Below are 21,410 nucleotides of genomic sequence, written 5' to 3'. Positions count from 1 at the left end.
ACCTGGATTCGATTCCAGCCTTAGGTGACTCTGTATGGAGTTTGCACATTCTCCCCATGTCCACGTGGGTTTCCTCCAGATGCTCTGGTTTTCTCCCACATTTCAAAAGATGTGCAGGTTAGGTGAATTGGTCATGCTAAATTGCCCATAGTGTTCAGGCATGTGTGGGTTAGATGCATTAGTCTGGAGTAAATCTAGAGTAATAGAGTAGAGGAATGGGTCTGGGTGGGTTGCTCTTTGGAGGGTCGGTGTGGACCTGTGGGGCCAAATGGCCTGCTTCCACACTGTAGGGAATCTATCAACTTGATTGAGTGTTTTGAAGAAGTAACAAAGAAGATTGATGATGACAGAGTGGTAGATGTGATCTATATAGACTTCAGTAAGGCATTTGACAAGGTCCTTCATGGTAAACTAGTTAGCACGGTTAGATCTCATGAAGTACAGGAGAACTAGCCATTTGGATACAGAACTGACTCGAATGTAGAAGACAGAGGGTGATGGTGGAGGGATACTTTTCAGACTGGAGGCCTGTGACCAGTGGAATGCCACAAGGATCGGTACTGGGTCCACTGCATTTTGTCATTTATATAAATGATTTGGATGTGAACATAGGAGGTATAGTTAGTAAATTTGCAGAAGACACCAGAATTGGAGGTGTGGTGGATAGCGAAGATGGTTACTTCAGAGTACAATGGGATCTTGATCAGATGGGCCAATGGGCTGAGGAGTGACAGATAGCGTTTAATTTAGATAAATATGAGGAGTTGCATTTTGGGAAAACAAATCTTAGCAGAACTTATACACTTAATGGTAAGGTCCTGGGGAGTGTTGCTGGACAAAGAAACCTTGCAGTGCGGGTTCATAATTCCATGACTAAATAGGATAGTGAAGAAGGCATTTGATATGCTTTCCTTTATTGGTCAAAGCATTGAGTATTGGAGTTGGGAGGTCATGTTGTGGCTGTGCAGGGCATTGGTTAGGCCACTTTTGGAATATTGCATGTAATTCTGGTCTCCTTCCTATTGGAAGGATGTTGTGAAACTTGAAAGGGCTCAGAAAAGAATTACAAGGATGTTGCAAGAGTTGGAGGATTTGAGCTATAGGGAGAGGCTGAGTAGGCTGGGGCTACTTTCCTGGAGCGTCGGAGGCTGAGGGGTAACCTTACAGAAGTTTATAAAATCATGAGGGGCACAGATAGGGTAAATAGAGAAGGTCTTTTCCCTTGTGTGGGAGAGTCCAGAACTCAAGAGCATAGGTTTAGGGTGAGAGGGAAAAGATATAAAAAGGACTTAAAGGACAACTTTTTCACACAGATGGTAGTGTGTGTATGGAATGAGCTGCCAGAGAAAGTCATGGAGGCTAGTACAATTACAGCATTTAAAGGGCATCTGGATGGGTATATAAATAGGAATGGTTTAGGGAGATATGGGCCAAGTGCTGGCAAATGGGACAAGATTAGGTTAGATTATCTGGTTGGCATGGATGAGTTGGACCAAAGGGTCTGTTTCCGTGCTGTACATGTCTATGACTCTATGACAAGAGCAGAGCAATTTTTATGGCTAGTACTGTTTCCTAAATTCTACTTCTCTTTCTCACTCATGCAAGTGTTACTGCCAAACCAGTGATAAGTTGGAAATCTGAAGGCAGCTATATTATCTTCACGTCACTATTCAGTTTGGAAGAGGTAATTCCCTTTGTTTCAAATTGGGCTCATCCAAATTGTTTGCAAACAATATGCAACAGTTACAAGTATTACTTTGTGATCTAATCCTGGCCCTTGGAAGAAAGAAAGAGCCATGCATAAAATGGGATTGGGACCAAAAGGGCAGACCAGATCTATTGTTGCATCTGAAACACCGGACTTCCAACAATGCAGCACTCCCTTTCTACTGCACTGGAGTTTCAGCCTAGATTTTTATACGCATTTCAGTTGAAGTTAGTGTGTGCAGCAGTGGCCCCAGAAACATAGAGGCAACCCTACTGTTGCCTCTTCCAGGAGCATTGACAGGATTAAATAACACAGTTAACTGCCTGCTGTCAAGGCTTTAGTGTCTTTAAAAACAAAGCACCTGCCTCCAAAAGTTGCCAGTCCTAATGGGCTGACAACCCTTTGGTCCCAGTAGAGCCACCAGGAGTGTGGCAATGGTTGGGACTGCAGAAGGCTCCAGATGAGAGATGAGGGGACAGATTCCCCCAAAGTTAGTTCGACAGCCTCCAGCAGATGGGTTAGAGGTGTGAAAGGGGTCAAGGATTGATGCGGAGGGCAAGAGGAGTAGTTCCAGTAGTTTTCCACTCAAGAGCAAACCCTGAGCCTCTGGAGCCACCCAGGCAGAGTGAAGGGGCCCCTTAGTAATCATTAATTGATCACAAGGACTGGAATTGACAGAAAAGCTGTTCTCAATCTTCTTGCCCTTGACAAGAAGAGATTCAAGAAGGTGATGAGTTCTCTATTTCATGCTTTCCTCCCGATTTATATGAGGTCTTCACTGCACAACTTGTTCCCTGGGGAGAATTAGATTCAGCTCATTGAGTTAAACTTGAACCCTTCAGAAGGAAGAATGTTCTCCACAAAGGCATAGCAGATAGTTGAGCTCTGTATTTGAGAGTGAGCAAGGCAATTTGACCATAGAGGTTGGCACAACTAAGTCTGGTATTTATATTCACCACGTCTACTTTCTTGAATGGATAGTGAGCAGACTCAGTTAATTGGTTTTCCTCGCTCTAGTTTAAGCGTGTGATGGCTCGTTGTAAAATCCTGATTAAGATTAACCAACCTCAGTATTGAACCTGAAACTTCCTGGTCTATATCATATCAATTTATTGATTGAGTCACCTGGACAGCCAATTGCTCATGATTCATGGCAAAGAAATAATAGTGAATCTTTTTTATATCCCTCTTGATTTTAAATTTGAATGTGGTCACTGAAAAGAGATGTTCTTCATATCTGGGTGCAGAGGGAATATTGCAATGACTCTGCAATGATAAGTTTTCTTGAAAAATTGGAAGGCTGTAGTAGGATAGAATAATCAAACCTATGCCTCCCATCTCCTGGTTCTCAAGTGGCGTGGAGTTTTTTGGACATCTTGTTGAAATAACCAAAATATTTAATTTCCACTATTTCAAACCATAGAAAGCCTCATGAATGTCAAGCAAAAACAAAACGTGATAAATCCTTCATACTTCAATTGAAAAACTGATAAACGTAAGGACCAAACTCTTATAGGAATTAATTATGATCAAGATCAATCTCAAATCAGCCTTATTATATTGTCTTTTCTTCCCTTCCCTAGGAAAACCAAGACAAGCTGTTGAAACTATCTCAAGGAATGTCTGCAGATGGGGATACAGTGCACAAAAGAATTCAAAGAGAACAGTGTATAGAGAAAAACTGGACAAGAAAAATGTCATGAAGCAAGCAAATAACTGCACCCCAGTTTACTAATTAACAGTTCAAAAACATGAGTACACTTTGAGCCCTGCAAAATATTTTAACTTGTTGAGCAGGTGAGTGCTATTGAAAGCTTTTTGCTCACAAGCCCCCAGAGCACAAGGGGATGGCTCTGCACAGTTTCATTCTCTGGGTCTCACTAGCCTCGTTGATGAATGCTGCTGGTGTTTATGGTGACTGCTGGCTCATTGAAGGGGAGAAAGGGTTTGTGTGGCTGGCCATTTGTAGCCAAAACCAACCACCATACGAATCCATTCCTCAGCACATCAACAATACCATAGTGGACCTCCGGCTGAATGAGAACAAGATCAAAAGCGTCCAGTATTCCTCGCTCAGCAGGTTTGGTAACCTGACAGAACTCAATCTGACCAAGAATGATATTTCTTACATTGAGGATGGAGCCTTCTCTGCTCAGTACAACCTGCGTGTTTTGCAACTGGGATTCAATAAACTTCGGAACATCACGGAGGGAATCCTGCGGGGGCTGGGCAGGCTTGAATACCTCTATCTCCAGGCCAATCTCATTGAGGTGGTGAGCCCCAATTCTTTTTGGGAATGTCCCAATGTAATGAACATCGACCTTTCCATGAACCGGTTGCAAACCTTGGAAAGTTCTACCTTCCTGGGTCTCAGCAAACTCACCACTTGTGAACTCTACGGCAATCCATTTTATTGTTCCTGTGATCTACTGGGCTTCTTGAAATGGCTGGTGCAGTTCAACAACACCACCAGGAGTTACGATCGGATGCAGTGTGAATCTCCGTCTCGTTATGCAGGTCACGCATTGCTGAGCCAAAGCCAGACACAAAGTGCATACAGCTTGCTGGTCTCAACATGCGACGACATCAACACCTTTGACCCCAAGTTCATGCCTACCCAGATGCCCTCAACCTCAACCACCTCAGACAGCCCCTGTGGAGCTGAAGACTGCTCCTCAGGTGATGATCCCACTCCTATTATAGCCTTTCACTCCCCTACCCGTGAAACACGTTCACCAGCAATAAAGGTGGAACAGGTTACCTATACAAGTGCCACCTTGTTGGTGCAGATCCCCCGGCCATTCAGTAAAATGTACATCCTGGTGCAATACAACAACAGCTTTTATGCAGATATAAAGACGTTGCAAACAGAACAAGAGGTAATTAAGCTGGATAGGCTCCAGCCCCATACTGCCTACACATACTGTGTGGCTTCTATCCGGAATGCCTTAAGATACAATCAAACCTGTGTCACGTTCTCTACAGGAAGTAACAAGACAAGAGGCACTGTGCCCCCACCTTCAACTGCCACGCACTATATTATGACTATCCTTGGCTGTCTCTTTGGGATGGTCATAGTACTTGGCCTGGTGTATTACTGCCTGCGCAAGAAGAGACAACAAGACGAAAAGCACAAGAAACCTGGCAGCATGACAAAAACTGCTATTGAACTGAAGTATGGGGGGGAGATGGAAGCCAGCGCTATCTCTCAATTAGTCCAGAAACCAATGCCAGCCTGTGAGGCTGCACCCAGGATGCCTTTCCTGCCATCGTCAGGGGATACAGAGTCACATAAGCTTCAAGAACTGAGTGAAACACCCAAAACCACCAAGGGCAACTATATTGAGGTGAGAACAGGGGAGCATTCTGATCGGAGAGACTTGGAAGGAGTTGGACAGGGCCGGAGTCCTGCCACAGAGATCTCGACCATTGCCAAAGAAGTGGATAAGGTGAACCAGATCATCAATAACTGCATTGATGCACTGAAATCAGAGACTGGCTCTTTCCAAGGAGGAAAGGCTGGGGCCATGGCCTCAGTGGATCCTCAGGTGCTAATGATCACTGAGCAACCCCAGAGCAAACCTGGATTCCTGTTGCCGATTTCAAAGGAGAGTTACCATCCACTGCAGAGGCACAGTAGTATTGAAGCCACCCCGAAACGCCCCAGCACCTCCTCCAGTGGCTCTGCAAAAAGTCCCAGATCCTTCCACTCTGACACCTCGGTACCAGGGCATGCCTGCAGATCCGAGGCACAGTACATCGAGAAGGCCTCTCCGATCGCGGCTAGCAGTCCAGCCGCAGTCCCACGGACACAGCAGCGCAGCGAGCACCGCCACACATATCCAGGGCGGTGCCAGGTTGAGCAGGCACAGCCAGAGGGACCAATCAGTCGCAGCAAACCCTCCATCCTAGAGCCACTCAGCCGGCCCCGGCGGGAAATGCCATACTCCCAACTCTCGCCTCAGTACCATAATCTCAGCCACACATCCAGCCCAGAGTATAGCAGCAAGCCTCTGGGAATCTGGGAACGCTTCAGACTGCACAAGAAGAGGCACAAAGAAAGTGAGGAAGAGTACATGGCAGCGGGACATGCCCTGAGGAAGAAGGTGCAATTTGCCAAGGATGAGGACCTGCATGATATCCTCGATTACTGGAAGGGTGTCTCCAATCAGCACAAATCTTGAGTCCTCCAACTATTAAGAGACTAAAATTGGACCAAAAAAAACACAAAAACTTTACAGCTGCTGTTTTTAACCTGACCAGCTCTACTGTTCTTATAAACTTTAGCCTCTCTCATAAGTTTGTGCACCAAAATCCTCCAAACTGAATTCTAAAACCTGTACAAAGAATTTCTGTTTCTTTAATTATATATATAATATATAAATACATATATAAAGGACACCCAGAAGCCTTGGAATATTGGATGTTATTTATCGCATGACTCTGTCCTGTGACTGTGACTCACTGTAGTGTACATGGGGCATTGTTCGTTGTACAATGTACACTGTGACTGGACTGTGTCGTGTAATTGTAGCTCACACACCGCTCACACCTTGCATTGTACAGTAATATTTACCAGTAAGATCTCCCCCTTTACCGCTGCAGATCTGTACAGATAAATTTCTATATTTGCAATGATGTTTCTGGATTCTTTTGCCTGTTTGTATCAGGTTTTAATTTTAGTCAGATTTTACAGAACAGCCTATTTGTTTCCCAGTGAATGTCTGACAACTGACCCTGAGCATTGTATAAAACTGGACTGGTGAAAGAAATCAACTGAGTGGTTTCTTCTGACACATTCTCTTTCTGTCTCATTGGTCATGTCATTGGCTCTCTCAGAGAGATTAATGTCTTTGCTGCCAATGGGACACAAAACTCACCATATCCTTATGGGGGTCAGGCTGGTTCTGTCGGACGTGGCGTTATAAAGTTTAGCTAAATCGGAAAACATAAGTGAAGCTTTTGGAGTACTGTTCAAGGTCCTAATCTTCCTATTCTGAAAAGGTTATAGATGTACTGGAGAAGGTGAAAAATTAATTCACACTGACAATTCCAGAACTGAAATAAAGTCCTGTACTTATTAGGAAAAGCACAACAAGCTGGAACTTTTTTTTCTGGAAAATAAAGGGTTGTGAGTCACCTGAAAATGAATAAAAAGTTTGATAGGTTGGACTTAGGCTAGGAAGAAATGTTTCAACTTACTGAAGAGGCCAGAAATAAGATCATAAAGAGAATAAATCCAATCCCAGAGAGCAGTTAGGTCATGCTACCATGTAGTCATAGACCTGAATAGCACAGATACTATGGACATCAGAAAAGGAAGATAAGACTGCAAGTATGTATTGATACAGTTAGGTGAAGAGGAGTGGAAGGAGGCTTGTGTGGAACAGAAAGCAACATACACCTTTTGTTTCTGTGCTGTAAATAACTTGTAATATTTTGTTATACACCACGTCTAATTTTGTTATGTGTTGGATTTCACCTTTCAGCTGTGCCAAAGTTAAATTTATCCCCACACTCTCTCCCAGTGGTTATTGTATGTAGTCTTTGTAAAGTAATTGGATTAACAAATATTACCTTCGGCACAGTTTCTAAGTGTCACAATGCCCGTGTATGTAAATATTGGAAAAAAGCCTGCAACTCTTCCTGACTCTGTGAATGAAGAAAGAAAGAAAGGACTCCTTTCAGTTATACAGTGCCTTTCACCACCTCAGGACATTCCAAAATGCCAAGTACTATTGAAGTGCGGTTACCGCTGTAATCTTTGAAACAGCAACAATTTGCACACAGCAAGGATCCGCAAAACAGCATGAGACAATATCAAGATAATTCTTTTTTAGTAATGTTGATTTAAGGGTTACACATTGACAAGAACTCCAGGGATAGCTCCTCTGCTGTTCCACAAAATAAGCCAATTGGGATTTTTAGGACCCACCTGTGTTTATTGATGTATGAGCATGATGGCTGAACCTTACAACTGCCTTTCTGAACCAGTCACTCAGCCTACTGAATCAAAAGGTTATGCCTCTAAACTCTACTTATGATCTTCCTTTGGATCAAATGTTAAACCAAGATCTCATGTTTTGAGATTCAGGTAGATTCGAATGATCGAATGGCAGTATTTAACTAAGAACATGTGCGTTCTGTTTGTCTCCTTCAAAAAAAACCTAAAAAACAGATTAGTTGTTTGTTTGTCTCATTGCTAGCTGTGGGATCTTACTGAGCCTAAAATTGTACTGTTAAAAACAATTGGGATAGATTTGCATTAGTATTAAATGAGTTACTTCAAAGGAAAAACATTTGGGAGATTTACAATGTGCAGCCAGTTTTAGACTATCATGAAGAGTTATGACCTGCTTGTGAGATGTTTGTGAAAAGTGATAAGGCACAACAGAGATCAATAGGATAGCACAGGGTCAGACCATACCACTGTGTTGATTTGACTAGCCCAGTTTCTAGGAGATAATCGTATCCATGGTAGCTCTCAGAGCTTCCCATCAAATATTTTACCAGGAACACTCTTTGACAGACTATTACATATTCATTAGTCTGTGTAAAAGTCAAAACTCTTTAGACCTCCTTTCTTCTAATGTTCTCTTGAACAATCTGTAATTGTGTGGAACATAATGTTGCTTATCTTGTCTATATTCTGTAAAAATAAAACTTCACGTCACCTTCTTTCTATTTAAACGTTGTTTCCTTATCTCTATTTTAGCAATTTTGCATTAATTATTGCTTTCTTGAACTTTCTTATTCTCTGCTAGGTTCCAAGTATACCATCGTGCATCTTCTATTCACTTTCCATCTTTACTTCAATCCTATTAATTCTTTCATAGGGTTGGAAAGACCCTTCACCTTCCTCAGTCTTCCCTTTATCCAAAAGGAGACTTTTTAAAAACTCAAGCACCTCATCATCTTGCTACAAATCAGTAAAACAAAGAATTGTGGATGCTGGAGCTCTGAAACACACAAAACAGAAACTGGAGAAACTTCCAGGTTTGGCAGCATCTGTTAATATTTCAAGTTCAGTGACCCTTCTAAAGAAGGGTCATTAGACTCGAAATGTTAAGTCTGTTTTCTTTCCACAGATGCTGCCAGATCTAGATATAAATAATTGCTTAATCCCAATTTCTTGATGAAACCTGTACAGTCTAACATTGTGCTTTGTTTTTTGCATTATCACCTGTTGTCCTTCATCTAACTTTTGCAATAAAACTAAGACTAGATGTTTACATTGTTAGCTAGAGAATGGTGAGAATATAGAGCTTGCTATTGCACGGTGTAGTAAGGCAAATAGCATAGAAGCATTTTTCTAAAAGGCAAGTATAAGGAAGAAAAGAAATAAGGGAAATATTGCTGGAACTGTGGATGAAGTATGGTGGGAGGAAGCTCTTGTGTACCATAAACTCTGACATAAACCGTTTGGGCCAAATGATTTGTTTCTGTACTGGAAATTCTAAGTTATGTTATATAATATTGTATCATGCCCCTTTAAACATTTTTCTCCATTCAGTGGCACAAAAATGTTAGCATCATTATTTGCTGGAAATTGTGAGCTGATAAGTGCGGGGAGACCAACAGTTCATTGAGGCATCTGGAACCTTTGTGAACTATGGGGTAAACAGTCTATCTCCTGAATTATTGAGGTTTAAACACTGAGGCAGCAGCTGTTAATTAAGGAAGGGTGGAGAGGAAAGTAGATTAGATTACTTACAGTGTGGAAACAGGCCCTTCGGCCCAACAAGTCCACACCGACCCTCCGAAGAGCAACCCACCCAGACACATTCCCTCTCCATTTACCCCTTCACCTAACACTACGGGCAAATTAGCATATCTAATTCACGTAACCTGCACATTTTTGGACTGTGGGAGGAAACCGGAGCACCCGGAGGAAACCCATGCAGACACGGGGAGAACGTGCAAACTCCACACAGAGAGTCACCTCAGGTGGGAATTGAACCCTGGTCTCTGGCGCTGTGAGGCAGCAGTGCTAACCACTTTGCCACCGTGCTGCCCCAAATAGAAGGAAATTTGAATTAAAGTCAGTTACAGAAGAAGATAAATAAGGTAGAGATAAAGATGAAAAGAAAATCTCGATTCAAAGTGAAATAAAGACACAGACAGAATGTAATGAAAAAGAATATATGTATTCAATTTTATATTTTAAAATCTCTAAGAAAAATTCACTACTTGAAACAAAGATAATCCATATTTTCAATTGTTCAATTTTTGGACCAGCAAGCTTAATTAGAATTGAATTAGGAAATACAAATTTGTTAAAAAAAGGTATTTTGCAAAGACAGCTGAAAAAATTATCCAGAAAGTTCTTAAGATTTGGAATTTGCAAAGTATCTTTTTAATTGTCTGAATATTCTAATTGATTTGCATATTAATAATGGTGTGTATTGTTAACACATTGTTACTTTCCAGCAAGAATCAGTGGCCCCAGATACAAATCAACATTGAGCCAAATATGAAGCAGCTATCCAATCACTCTCTCTCTCGCACACTTTTTTATGACTGCTTTATGTTACCCAATTATCAACCCAATGATCCATTACTATCAAGGTTACACACTCCGATATGAACAGTGAGCACACCCATAAACCATAAATCTCTATTACAAGATGGATTCTGAGTAAGATTTCTGAGCCAGACCTCATCCACTCTGACCACTTTTTTTTCCTTTCTTTTCTGTTTTCTTGTTTTTTTTCACTTTCTATACCTTTGTTTAACTCTTGACCTGAGCTCAGTCAGCATTGGCAGCAGTGAGAACCCACCATGGAACTCACGCGGGCCCACCACGCAGACCTCGAATGGGCCGAGTGCTGACCTTGAGTGTGCCCGATGTGGAAGAGAGCATGCCCAACGATAACCTCAATCGAGCCCTGTATAGATCTCAAGTGGGCCCAGCACAGAGGAGAATGTGCCCAGAGTGGACCTCGAATGAACCCTGACTTACTTTTCTGCGGTGAACACAGGACCTAGCATCGGAATCAGTGGCTGCTACGTCAGTGGAAATGACGCCAGCAAGATAGACCTAGCAGAGAAAGATGGCGCCTGATATTGGCGACTTCATCGTTGGTTGGATCCAAGGCCGGTAGTGGCTAAGTGGGGGCACAAGGACATCACAGCGATGTCGGTGAGGGATGTGACTCCGATGTTGTTTGGTCCAGTGCAGGCAACGGTGAGGCAGCAGTGGAGGAGTGTCAGCCCTGCAGCAAAAGGTGGCACCTGAGGATCGGTGACTTTGACGTTTGTTGGGTCTGGTGTAGATGTAGCGAAGCAGTGGAGAAGGGATGGCAGCATAGGTATCGTTGATGGTGATTAGCTGGCTCAGGACTGATGGACTGTCTTTAAGCAATATCATTCATTTCTTGTTTTTCCTTACTCTTAAATTATTTAAAATGGCACCAAATCGTGGTGACAAATGAAAGCTTTTCACTTATTTTATTGTATTCTTACTGTAAAGTACACGTGACAATAAAATCATTCAATCATTCAAAAATCTATGCTGTCTTTCATGATTTGAGCATTTTCAATTCTATCCTGGAAGGTCTTAAAAGACAAGAGACAGGTGAAAACAGAAATGACCTCTGCAACTGTCAGGGTGAGCATTTGTCAATGAATTCAAGGATTTTATAACTATTTTTCATTGCTAAAACTACAGCCTTTTGAAAAAACAAATGCCATAAAACTATCAGTAAATCTCTGCAACTTTGCATATCCTTTTTGAGTTATAGGGCTGGTAAATTGAACTGCGCTTGATCATAACAATTTCCCTACCGTTTTAAATATTCAGTTGTATGACTTCATGTTAATTGCCCAAGTAACAATGCAGATTAATCTACTTTTATTAAAATTGTAAATTACTCAATAGTCATAAGACATATGACTATAATGGAATCTTGGGGTACTGATGGTGTCGTAAACAAGAACAACAATTTTGAAATGATCTTAAATGCCAACATTCAGTGATGAAATTGTTCTTTTATTTCTGAACACTAATTGGGTATAAACAGGCTGGGAGTCTCTTCTAAAAGAAAGACAAGGGTCTGGAGTGATCTAACAGAAATATTTACAATTATGAATTGATTTGATAAGACTAATATAGAGAAAATGTTTTCATTTCCAGAGGACACCAAAATTTGAAGCCACAAATAAATGTAATAAATCCAATAAGAAATTCAGCAGAAATTTCTTTAAAGGAGAAATAGGAACAGGAGTAGACTGTACAAACCTGTTCTGCCATTCAATGAGGTGATGGTTCATCGTCGCCTCAATTCCATTTTCCCACCTGCTCATCATTTTCCTTCATTCCCTGACAGATCAAACATCTGTTTATTCCAGCCTTAAGTGTATTGAATAATGGAGCATCCACAGCCTTCTAGGTTCACAACTATTTGAGTGAAGTCAATTCTCCTCATGATTTCATTTAGGAATTTCTCCTAAGCAATCAGCTTCTTATTTGAGACTATTCTTCACCTCCCAGTCCATTTGTGCTTTAGATTCTCAGCCAGAAGAAAAAATTTCTCAGTGTCTACCCAAGCAGATCCCAGCATAATCTTATTTGTTCCAATGAGATCATCTCTCGTTTCCCAGAAAATAATGAATTTACATGACCTGTCATCATCCAACCCTCTCATCCCAAGGGAAATTGAGTACTGCAGATGCTGGAGATCAGAGCTGAAAATGTGTTGCTGGAAAAGCGCAGCAGGTCAGGCAGCATCCAAGGAGCAGGAGAATTGACGTTTCGGGCATGAGCCCTTCTTCAGGAAGAGCTCATGAAAAGGGTTCATGCCCGAAACGTCGATTCTCCTGCTCCTTGGATGCTGCCTGACCTGCCGCGCTTTTCCAGCAACACATTTTCAGCTCTCATCCCAGGAACCAAGTTAATGAACCTTCATTTTCTGCCTCCACCACAAGCATTTTGTTCCTTACTTGGGAGTTCATTAGCTCAGTTGACTGGACAGGGAATTGTAATGTAGAGTCAACACCAAAAGCATGTTTTCAATTCCCACACTGTCTAAGGTCACTAAGAAGGTCCTGCCTTCTTAACCTTGCCCCTCACCTAAGGTAGGTTAAACTTAACACCAGTCATCTCTTTCTAATGACAGAGCAGCCCTATGGTTCTCTAGGATTACAGTGACTTTACCCTTATTAAATTGTTAAGTATGAAGACCAAACTCAGATATAATCTGATTTAAATCCTATTAAATTTTAATGAGACTTCTTTCTTCCTGCACTCCAAACCCCTTGCAGTAAAGAACAACATGCCATTTTCTTTCTTTCTGAAGAGAATGTGGCAATCTACTGCTAGGAATAATTGAGATGCATAATACAAATTATAGGAATTATAAATTAACAGAAAACTAGATAACTCTAAGGGAAAAAGGAGTAGCTGGTGGGTTAAATGAAGGAGGTTTAGCAGGAGGCTCATGTGGATTTGAAAAGCTAGCATTGGACAGTATGTCAATAGACTTGTTTCTGTGCTGTGGACTTTATGTAAATGTTTCACATAAAAGTAGTTTTGACTTCCATGAGGCCAGTGCTTCCCCAATCTTTCCCACTGTCACCCAATATCAAGGTTTGAAAATATGTTATGACCCCTCACTGAGAAATATGGGAGTGGACCAGGGAGGCCATTTGAGTAGGGGCCTGTTAGAGCTGGAGCACAGATATGATAACACAATCAGAGTTCCATGGTGTCTATTGCTACTTTAGAGTTTGGGAGCTCAAATTTTCAGCTTATGATCCTAATTGGGGTCACTTTGGACCTTAAACTTTGGATAGTATAATGTAGCACGCAACACTATGAGCTTACACTATTATACTTAGAAAATATAAACTGCTTAGCAAAAATATCTCAACTGAACTAACAACTTGCAATTATTTCATATCTTTAACCTAGTAAAGCATCCAAAACATATCATAGGAGAATCATTAATAGAGGTTTCATATTGCGGGAGGCAGTAACGTAGTGGCAATGTCACAGCTTTAGTTATCAACAACCCTGGGATCTAATGTTCTAGGGACAAGAGTTTGAATCCCAACATGGCAGATCTGAAAGTTGAATTCAACATAAACTGGAATTAAAAGCAAGTCTAATGGCAATCATTGTTGATAGTCATAAAAACTCATCTTATTGACTAATGTCCTTAAGGGAAGGAAATCTGCCATCCTTAACTGGTCTGGCCTGTATGCGACTCCAGGCCTCAGTAATGCAGTTAACTCTTGACAGCCTTCTGAAATGGCCTAGCAAGCCGCTCAGTTCAAAGGGCATTTAGGGATGAGTAACAAATGCTGGCCTTGTGAGCAATGTCCACATCCCAAGAAGAATAAAAAACATTGAACAATAGAAAGAGGTAATACCACAAATGATTTGTCAAAGAAGTAGGTTTTATGAAGCATTTTCAAGGAAAAAGATAAACACTGTTCATTAAAGATATTAAAGTTTTATGGTCAGAAATAAGCGGGTTAAACTTTGGATCTTTATTGAAGGCCTGTTGAAAATCCAAATATATTGTATCTACTGTATTAATCTTGTTTACATTTCTGTTGCTTCTTCAAAGAAGTCAATAAGATTGGTCAAGCAAGAACATCCCTTTTAATATCTGTACTGTTTTTCAAGTTCTAGATGATTTTTAAAAATATATATTTGAATAAAGATTTAATTATCAGTTTAACACCAGCATTAAACTAATGGGTCTATTGTTACCCGGACTTGTTCTATTTAACATTTTAAATAGAGGAGTTACATTCACAATCCCTCAGAACTTAGAAATATTTCCTTTTCTAATGAATTTCTACACTGCCTCAGCTGTCTCTTCCTTACATTTTTAATAGGTGTAGATGCAATTAATCTGTATCAGTCATCAATCCTAAATTTGTTTATCAATATCTTGCCCTTTTCTACCTCAAATGTCTTTTGCTTTTAAATGTCTTCTTCTAATGTATCGTCTACTATGTTAGTTGTTAATAAGTTATTTTGCCTCTCTATTTACCTGGAAAGTACAGAGGAAAATTAATTACTTAATGTTTGGCATTTCGCTAGCCTAACCTGCAACAATTTGATCTTGTAAAGAATGTGAGTTTAAGGCCTGTGAGTTTAAGAATAGTTCAAATGCTGACTGTAAAGTAACTGGTCAAGATAGAACGCAGGTTCAACATCTACTCTGCACTCAGTCTGATACATTCTTTCCAGCAGAGGCTTCACCTGAGGAAGTGACAAAATTGCACAGGTTTTACGTACTGATTCCTAGCAAAATATTTTTCTCCTGCTTCTTTAAGATCATGAAAGGCTTCCATGATAAGCCAGATTTCAACTTTTAGATGGGTCACATATTTAATTTAGTCCTTAATAAATCCAAGAAACATCTTTATCAAGAGGGTGGACGGAATATATAAGACCTTATTGCAAATGGAGTGGTTGAAGAGAGTAGCATTGATGCATATAAGGAGAAGCTAGGTAAATACATAAGAGAAAGAAATAAAAAGTTATGCTGAGATGGTGAAGTGGAGAGACAGGAAGCACGTCAGGATCATAAACTCCAGCAGAAGCCCAATAGATTGGACAGGTGTTTCTATGCTTTAAATTCTGTTAATACTTTATTCTTAAGAATTTATTTCTCCTACTTTGTCTCACAATGTTAAAATAATTCAGAATTCTCCCTGATGCTGTATGTCTCTCAGCATGAATTGTCCATATTTAAAGACACAGTCTAAACAGGATTCACAGTTGCGTTTGAGCTGTATAATTGCATGTAATGGGCAAAGTGGCTGTTTACATTCCCTAATTAATGCAGTTGCTGGAGTGCTGAAATTACCCATGTACAGCAGCTTCGCTACTAGGCAAGCACAGCCCTGAAAATTGGTCCACAGTGCAAACTCAATTTAATGCTTGTGTGCACAGCAAAATAACTTTGCAAATGTTCAAGCTCGAGAGAACAACAAGGAGAGAAATGAAGAGCGAAAGCTTTTACGTTGAAGGGACTTTGTCCTCGCTGTTCATTTTTCTTCTACTGTTGTGAAAATGGTCAACTGAAATGAATGGAAATTGCAACTTTTCTTTACATATGTCTTCAATCTTTCAGTCCAGTGATATTTTGTGCAGTAAGCTCATGTAAGGAAGTAGATGGGGGGAATGGGATGACTGTGGAATTAGGGGAAGGGTTAAATATGTACTGGTGAGTGTGGAGTGTAGTGCGAAAATTGGCTGATCAGCCTGTCACTGTCCTGACAACTTGAGCTTTACAATTAGTCACAGTCACATTCAACATTCACACTTTCAAATATTTATGTAATTCTTTAAAGTTCTTCTGATGTCAACCTGGCTCAGTTGGTAATGCTTGTGACTTGAAGATCCACTCGAGATCTGTCACATAATGTTGTTGATTATTAAGCAGATACTCTCAACCATTTGTAAGTAACCTTCGTTTTACCTGTAGCTTTCTGAAAAGTAGCTGGTGCCTTGCATCCAGTTGAATTTTGTTAATGCTTCCTCATGTAAAAGGCAGTTTGTTAATTAAGTTGACTTGGAGGTTGAGCAGAACTTTTAAAACTTTTGCTGCACTTATTCAGATTTCTCAGGAGATTGGTTAACCTGGGGTCAGAGCTGAAAATGTGTTGCTGGAAAAGCGCAGCAGGTCAGGCAGCATCCAAGGAGCAGGAGAATCGACATTTCGGGCATGAGCCCTTCTTCAGGAATGAGGAAAGTGTGCCCAGCAGGCCGGAAGATGAGGCGCTCTTCTTCCAGCCGTCGTGTTGCTATGGTCTGGCGATGGAGGAGTCCAAGAACCTGCATGTCGTTGGTGGAGTGGAAGGGGGAGTTGAAGTGTTGAGCCACGGGGTGGTTGGGTTGGTTGGTCCGGGTGTCCCAGAGGTGTTCTCTGAAGCGTTCGGCAAGTAGGCGGCCTGTCACCCCAATATAGAGGAGGTCAGTAAATGACAAATGTACCCTGTGTGTAAAGTACAAAAAGTGGAGAAAGTGAAGTCACATGGGGTCCAGGGTGTACCAGCTAGATGGATAGAGAACTGGCTGGGCAGCAGGAGACAGAAAGGAGTAGTGGAAGGGAGTTTCTTAAAATGGACAACTGTGCCCAGTGGTGTTCCACAGGGATCCATGCTGGGGCCACTATTGTTTGTGATAGATATAAATGATCTGGAGGAAGGTATAGGTGATCTGATTAGCCAGTTTGCAGATGACACAGAGATTGGTGATGTAGCAGATATTGAAGGGGACTGTCAGAGAATGCAGCAGAATATAGGTAGTTTGGAGAGTTGGGCAGAGAAATGGCAGATGGAGTTAAATCGGAGCAAATGCGAGGTATTGCGTTTTGAAAGATGCAGTTCAAGAGTGACCTATATGGTAAATGAAAAAGCTCTGGGGAAAATTGATGCAAAGGGAGATCTGAATGTTCGGGTCCATTGTACCCTGAAGGTGGCAACGTGGCTCGATAGAGTGGTCAAGAAGTATTATGGCATGCTTTCCTTCATCAGACTGGCTATTGAGTACAAGAGTTGGCAGGTTATATTACAAGACTTTGGTTCAGCCACATTTGGGATACTATGTACAGTTCTGGGCGCAACATTACCAAAAGGATGTGGATGCTTTAGAGAGGGTGCAGAGGAGGTTCATCAGATGTTGCCTGGTATGGATGGAGGGCGCTAGCTATGAAGAGAGATTGAGTAGATTTGGATTATTTTCATCAGAAGGATGGAGGTTGGTGGGGTGGGAGCTTGATTGAGGTCTACAAAATTATGAGAGGATTAGACAGGATGGCAAGAAGCTTTTTCCCAGAGTAGGGGATTTAGTTACTAAAGGTTATGAGTTCAAGGTGAGAGGAGAAAAGTTTAAGGGAGATGTGTGTGGAAAGTTCTTTATGCAGAGGGTGATGGGTGCCTTGAACGCATTGCCAATGGAGGTGGTAGAGGCAGGCACGGTAGTGTCATTTAAGATGTATCTAGACAGATACATGAATGGGCAGGGAGCAGAGGGATACAGATCTTTCAAAAATAGGCAACAGGTTTAGGTAGAGGATCTGGATTGGTGCAGGCTTGGAGGGCCGAAGGCCCTGTTCCTGTGCTGTAAGGTTCTTTGTTCTTTGCTCTTTGTCCTTTGTAACTCCATTCTAGGGGTGATTTCCCATTGCCCTTTCTGTGTTGCACCGTATCAATCCAAGATATTTTTGGTGTTTATTTACTTCATTTTCTCCCCTTTTGCGTTATCCTATTGTGGGCGACCAAACTCTGAGAATTCTGACAGGGCTGTTTTTGTGATCAGCTGGATCGGAGAAAGAGCAGTGTTCACCTGTAAGGACACAATTTTATGTTGTTACTATCCTTGGCATTCCTGACTCACTGTTGGTAAAGTGACAAATGTGGAAACACTATTCAGTTTCTATTCAACCAAGATATTGAACTTGACTTTGCAAAAGCGATGCTCCCTTTAACATCACAAAACTCCAGATAACCAAACATCTTTGAAGATACCCTGGACCTGAGCTGGTATCCATATGGTCCAATATGAAACTGAGCTGTAACAAGCCAGGGAATTCTCAGCTGTAATTGTCCACTTGTGTTGCTAACAGCTTTAATTTGGGTACCTTTGGGGATCCTGAATTTAGACTCAGCAGCCCTGGGTCAGAATAATCAAAGAATTGGGAAGAGTTTCTGTTCTCAACTGCAATCCAATTATATTTTTGAGACGAGAGAAGAGATGAAGGGCTGTAAAATAAATGAAAAGTTTGATAGATTAGACGTGGATGTTCCCACTTGTGGGCAAGTCCATAACTCAGGGCTGTCAACATTACACAGTCACTATTAAATCCAATAAGAACTTAAGACAGACTCCTTTACACAGAAAGAAAATGCAGACTTACCTTGTATAAGCCATCTCAAGATAAATTAGGGATGAACAACAAATGTTAGCTTTGACAACAGTGAAATTAATTGAAATTTCGTGAAATTAATTGTAAGAAGTGTTATACCAAATAACATAGAAACAATTTAGGGAAAATTAGATAATCACTTGAAGGAAAACATGAATAGAAGGATATGTTGAAGGGATTAAATGAAATGTAAGAGGAGGCTTGCGTGGACCATGAACTTTGAAGGAACATTGGGATCCAATAATATGGATCATATAGCAGGGCACTTAGAAAATCTCACTGCAATCAGATGAAGTCAACATGGTTTAAACTAATTTATTAGAGTTATTTGGAGAAATAATAAGCAATGAGAATAAAAGAGGACCTGCAGATATGGTACGGATATTTCTAGAAGGCTTTGGAAAATTGTTGCACAAAGTAAGAGAATCATGGTTTAGGGGTCACACATTAGCATGGATTTAGGATTGGTTCGCTAACAGGAAAGAGAGAATAGAAATAAATGGGTCATTTTAATTAGCAAGATGGAACAAAAGGAGTGCCACAGGGATCAGTGCTGTCCTCAACTATTTGTAATCTACGTCAATGATTTGGATGATGAAACCAAAGTATGGTTGCTAAATTTGCTGTTGACAGAAAGTAAGTAGGAAATTAAGTTCTGAAGAAGACATGAGAGACTGCAAATGGATATAGATTGGTTTATTGAGTGGGCAAAAATGTGCCAGATGGAACATGATCGGTGAAAATATGAAATTATTCACTTTGACAGGAAGAGGAGAAAAGCAGCACATTGGTTAAATTAAGAGAAATTGCATAACTCTGTGGTACAGTGAGATTTTAGTGTCATAACATATCAATCGCAAAAGATCATTTTACAGGTACGACGAGTGATCTGAATGTTAGAACATAGAACATAAAACATTACAGCGCAGTACAGGCCCTTTGGCCCTCAATGTTGCGTCGACCTGTGAAACCAATCTGAAGCCCATCCATTATTATCCATGTGTTTATTCAGTGGCTATTTAAATGCCCTTAAAGTTGGCAAGTCTACTACTGTTGCAGGCAGGGAATTCCATGCCCTTACTACTCTCTGAGTAAAGAGCCTACCTCTGACATCTGTCCTATATCTATCACCTCTCAATTTAAAGCTATGTCTCCTCATGCTAGTCATCACCATCTGAGGAAAACGGCTCTCACTGTCCACCCTATCTAATCATCTGATCATCTTGTATGTCACTATTTAGTCACCTCTCAATCTTCTTTCTCTAAGGAAAACAGCCTCAAGTCCCTCAGCCTTTCCTCATAAGACCTTCCTTCCATATCAGGCAACGTCCTACTAAATCTCCTCTAAACCCTTTCCAAAGCTTCCACATCCTTCCTATAATGTAGTGACCAGAACTGCATGCAATACTTAAAGTGCAGCTGCATCAGAGTTTTGTTCAGCTGCCACATGACTTCATGGCTCCGAATCTCGATCCCTCTACCAATAAAAGCTAACACATCGTACATCTTCTTATCAACCCTTTCAACCTGGGTAGCAACTTTCAGGGATCTATGCACATGGACGCCAAGATCTCTCTGCTCATTTACACTACCAGGAATCTTACCATTACCCCAATACTCTGTATTCCTGTTACTCCTTCTAAAGTGAATCACCTCACACTTTTCTGCATTAAACACCATTTGCCACCTCTCACCCCACCTCTGCAGCTTATCTATGTCCATCTGTAACCTGCAACATCTTTCCGCAGTATCCAGAACTCCACCGACTTTGGTGTCATCCGCAAATTTACTAACCCATCCTTCTATGCCCTCATCCAGGTTATTTATAAAAATGACAAACAGCTGTGGATCCAAAACAGATTCTTGTGGTACGCCACTGGTAACTGAACTCCAGGATGTATGAACATTTCCCATCAACTACCACCCTCTGTCTTCTTATAGCTAGCTAATTTTTGATCTAAACTGCTAAATCACCGTCAATCTAATTCCTCTGTATTTTCTGCAATAGCCTATCATGGGGAATCTTATCAAATGCTTTACTGAAATCCATATACACCACATCAACCGCTTTTCCCTCATCCATCTGTTTGGTCACCTTCTCAAAAAACTCAAAAAGATGTGTGAAGCACGACTTACCTTTACAAAACCGTGTTGACTATTCCTAATCATATTATTCCAGTCTAGATGATTATAAATCCTATGTCTTATAATCCTTGCCAACACTTTACCCACAACTAAAGTAAGGCTCACTGATCTGTAATTACCAAGGTTGTCTCTATTCCCCTCTTGAACAAGGGAACAACATTTGCTATCCTCCAGTCTTCTGGCACTATTCCTGTAGATAATGACAACATAAAGATCAAAGCTAAAGTCTCAGCAATCTCCTCCCTAGCTTCCCAGAGAATCCTAGGAAAAATCCCATCCAGGGGACTTTTCTATTTTCACACCTTCCAGAATTGCTAACACCTCCTCCTTATGAACTTCAATCCCATCTCGTGTAATCGTCTGTATCTCAGTATTCTCCTCGACAACATTGTCTTTTTCCTGTGTGAATACTGACAAAAAATATTCATTTAGTGCCTCTCCTATCTCTTCAGACTCCACGCCCAATTCCCACTACTATCCTTGACTGGCCCTAATCTTACTCAGATCATTCTTTTATTCCTGACATACCTATAGAAAGCTTTAGGGTTTTCCTTGATCCTACCTGCCAAAGACTTCTCTTGTTCCCTCCTGGCTCTCTTAGCTCTCTTTTTAGGTCTTTTCTGGCTAACTTGTGTCTCTCAAGTATCTCTCAGGAAGGAGGAGAAAGT

At 41.0% G+C, this 21,410-nt stretch overlaps 2 protein-coding genes across 5 annotated transcripts in view; both read left to right on the top strand.

Moving 5' to 3' along the window:
- Window positions 1-8,708, top strand: part of elfn1a (extracellular leucine-rich repeat and fibronectin type III domain containing 1a) — a 133,796-nt gene extending 125,088 nt beyond the window's left edge. For 2 of the 3 annotated variants that reach the window (XM_043711827.1, XM_043711825.1), the window contains one exon: window positions 3,292-8,708. In XM_043711827.1, the coding sequence (XP_043567762.1) occupies window positions 3,556-5,892 (2,337 nt within the window). In that variant the 5' untranslated portion in view covers window positions 3,292-3,555 and the 3' untranslated portion in view covers window positions 5,893-8,708. Of the gene's footprint in view, window positions 1-3,131; window positions 3,204-3,291 lie in introns of all 3 variants that reach the window. The other variant, XM_043711826.1, reaches the window with a different exon arrangement.
- The window catches only part of LOC122560762 (protein ELFN1-like), a 195,493-nt gene that overhangs the window by 125,077 nt on the left and 49,006 nt on the right, over window positions 1-21,410 (top strand). The window lies entirely within an intron of this gene.

This window comes from Chiloscyllium plagiosum, chromosome 21 (genome assembly GCF_004010195.1).
Source record: "Chiloscyllium plagiosum isolate BGI_BamShark_2017 chromosome 21, ASM401019v2, whole genome shotgun sequence".
Taxonomy (NCBI): domain Eukaryota; kingdom Metazoa; phylum Chordata; class Chondrichthyes; order Orectolobiformes; family Hemiscylliidae; genus Chiloscyllium; species Chiloscyllium plagiosum.
Note: the sequence above shows the minus strand (reverse complement) of the source record. Positions and strands in the feature narration are given on the sequence as shown.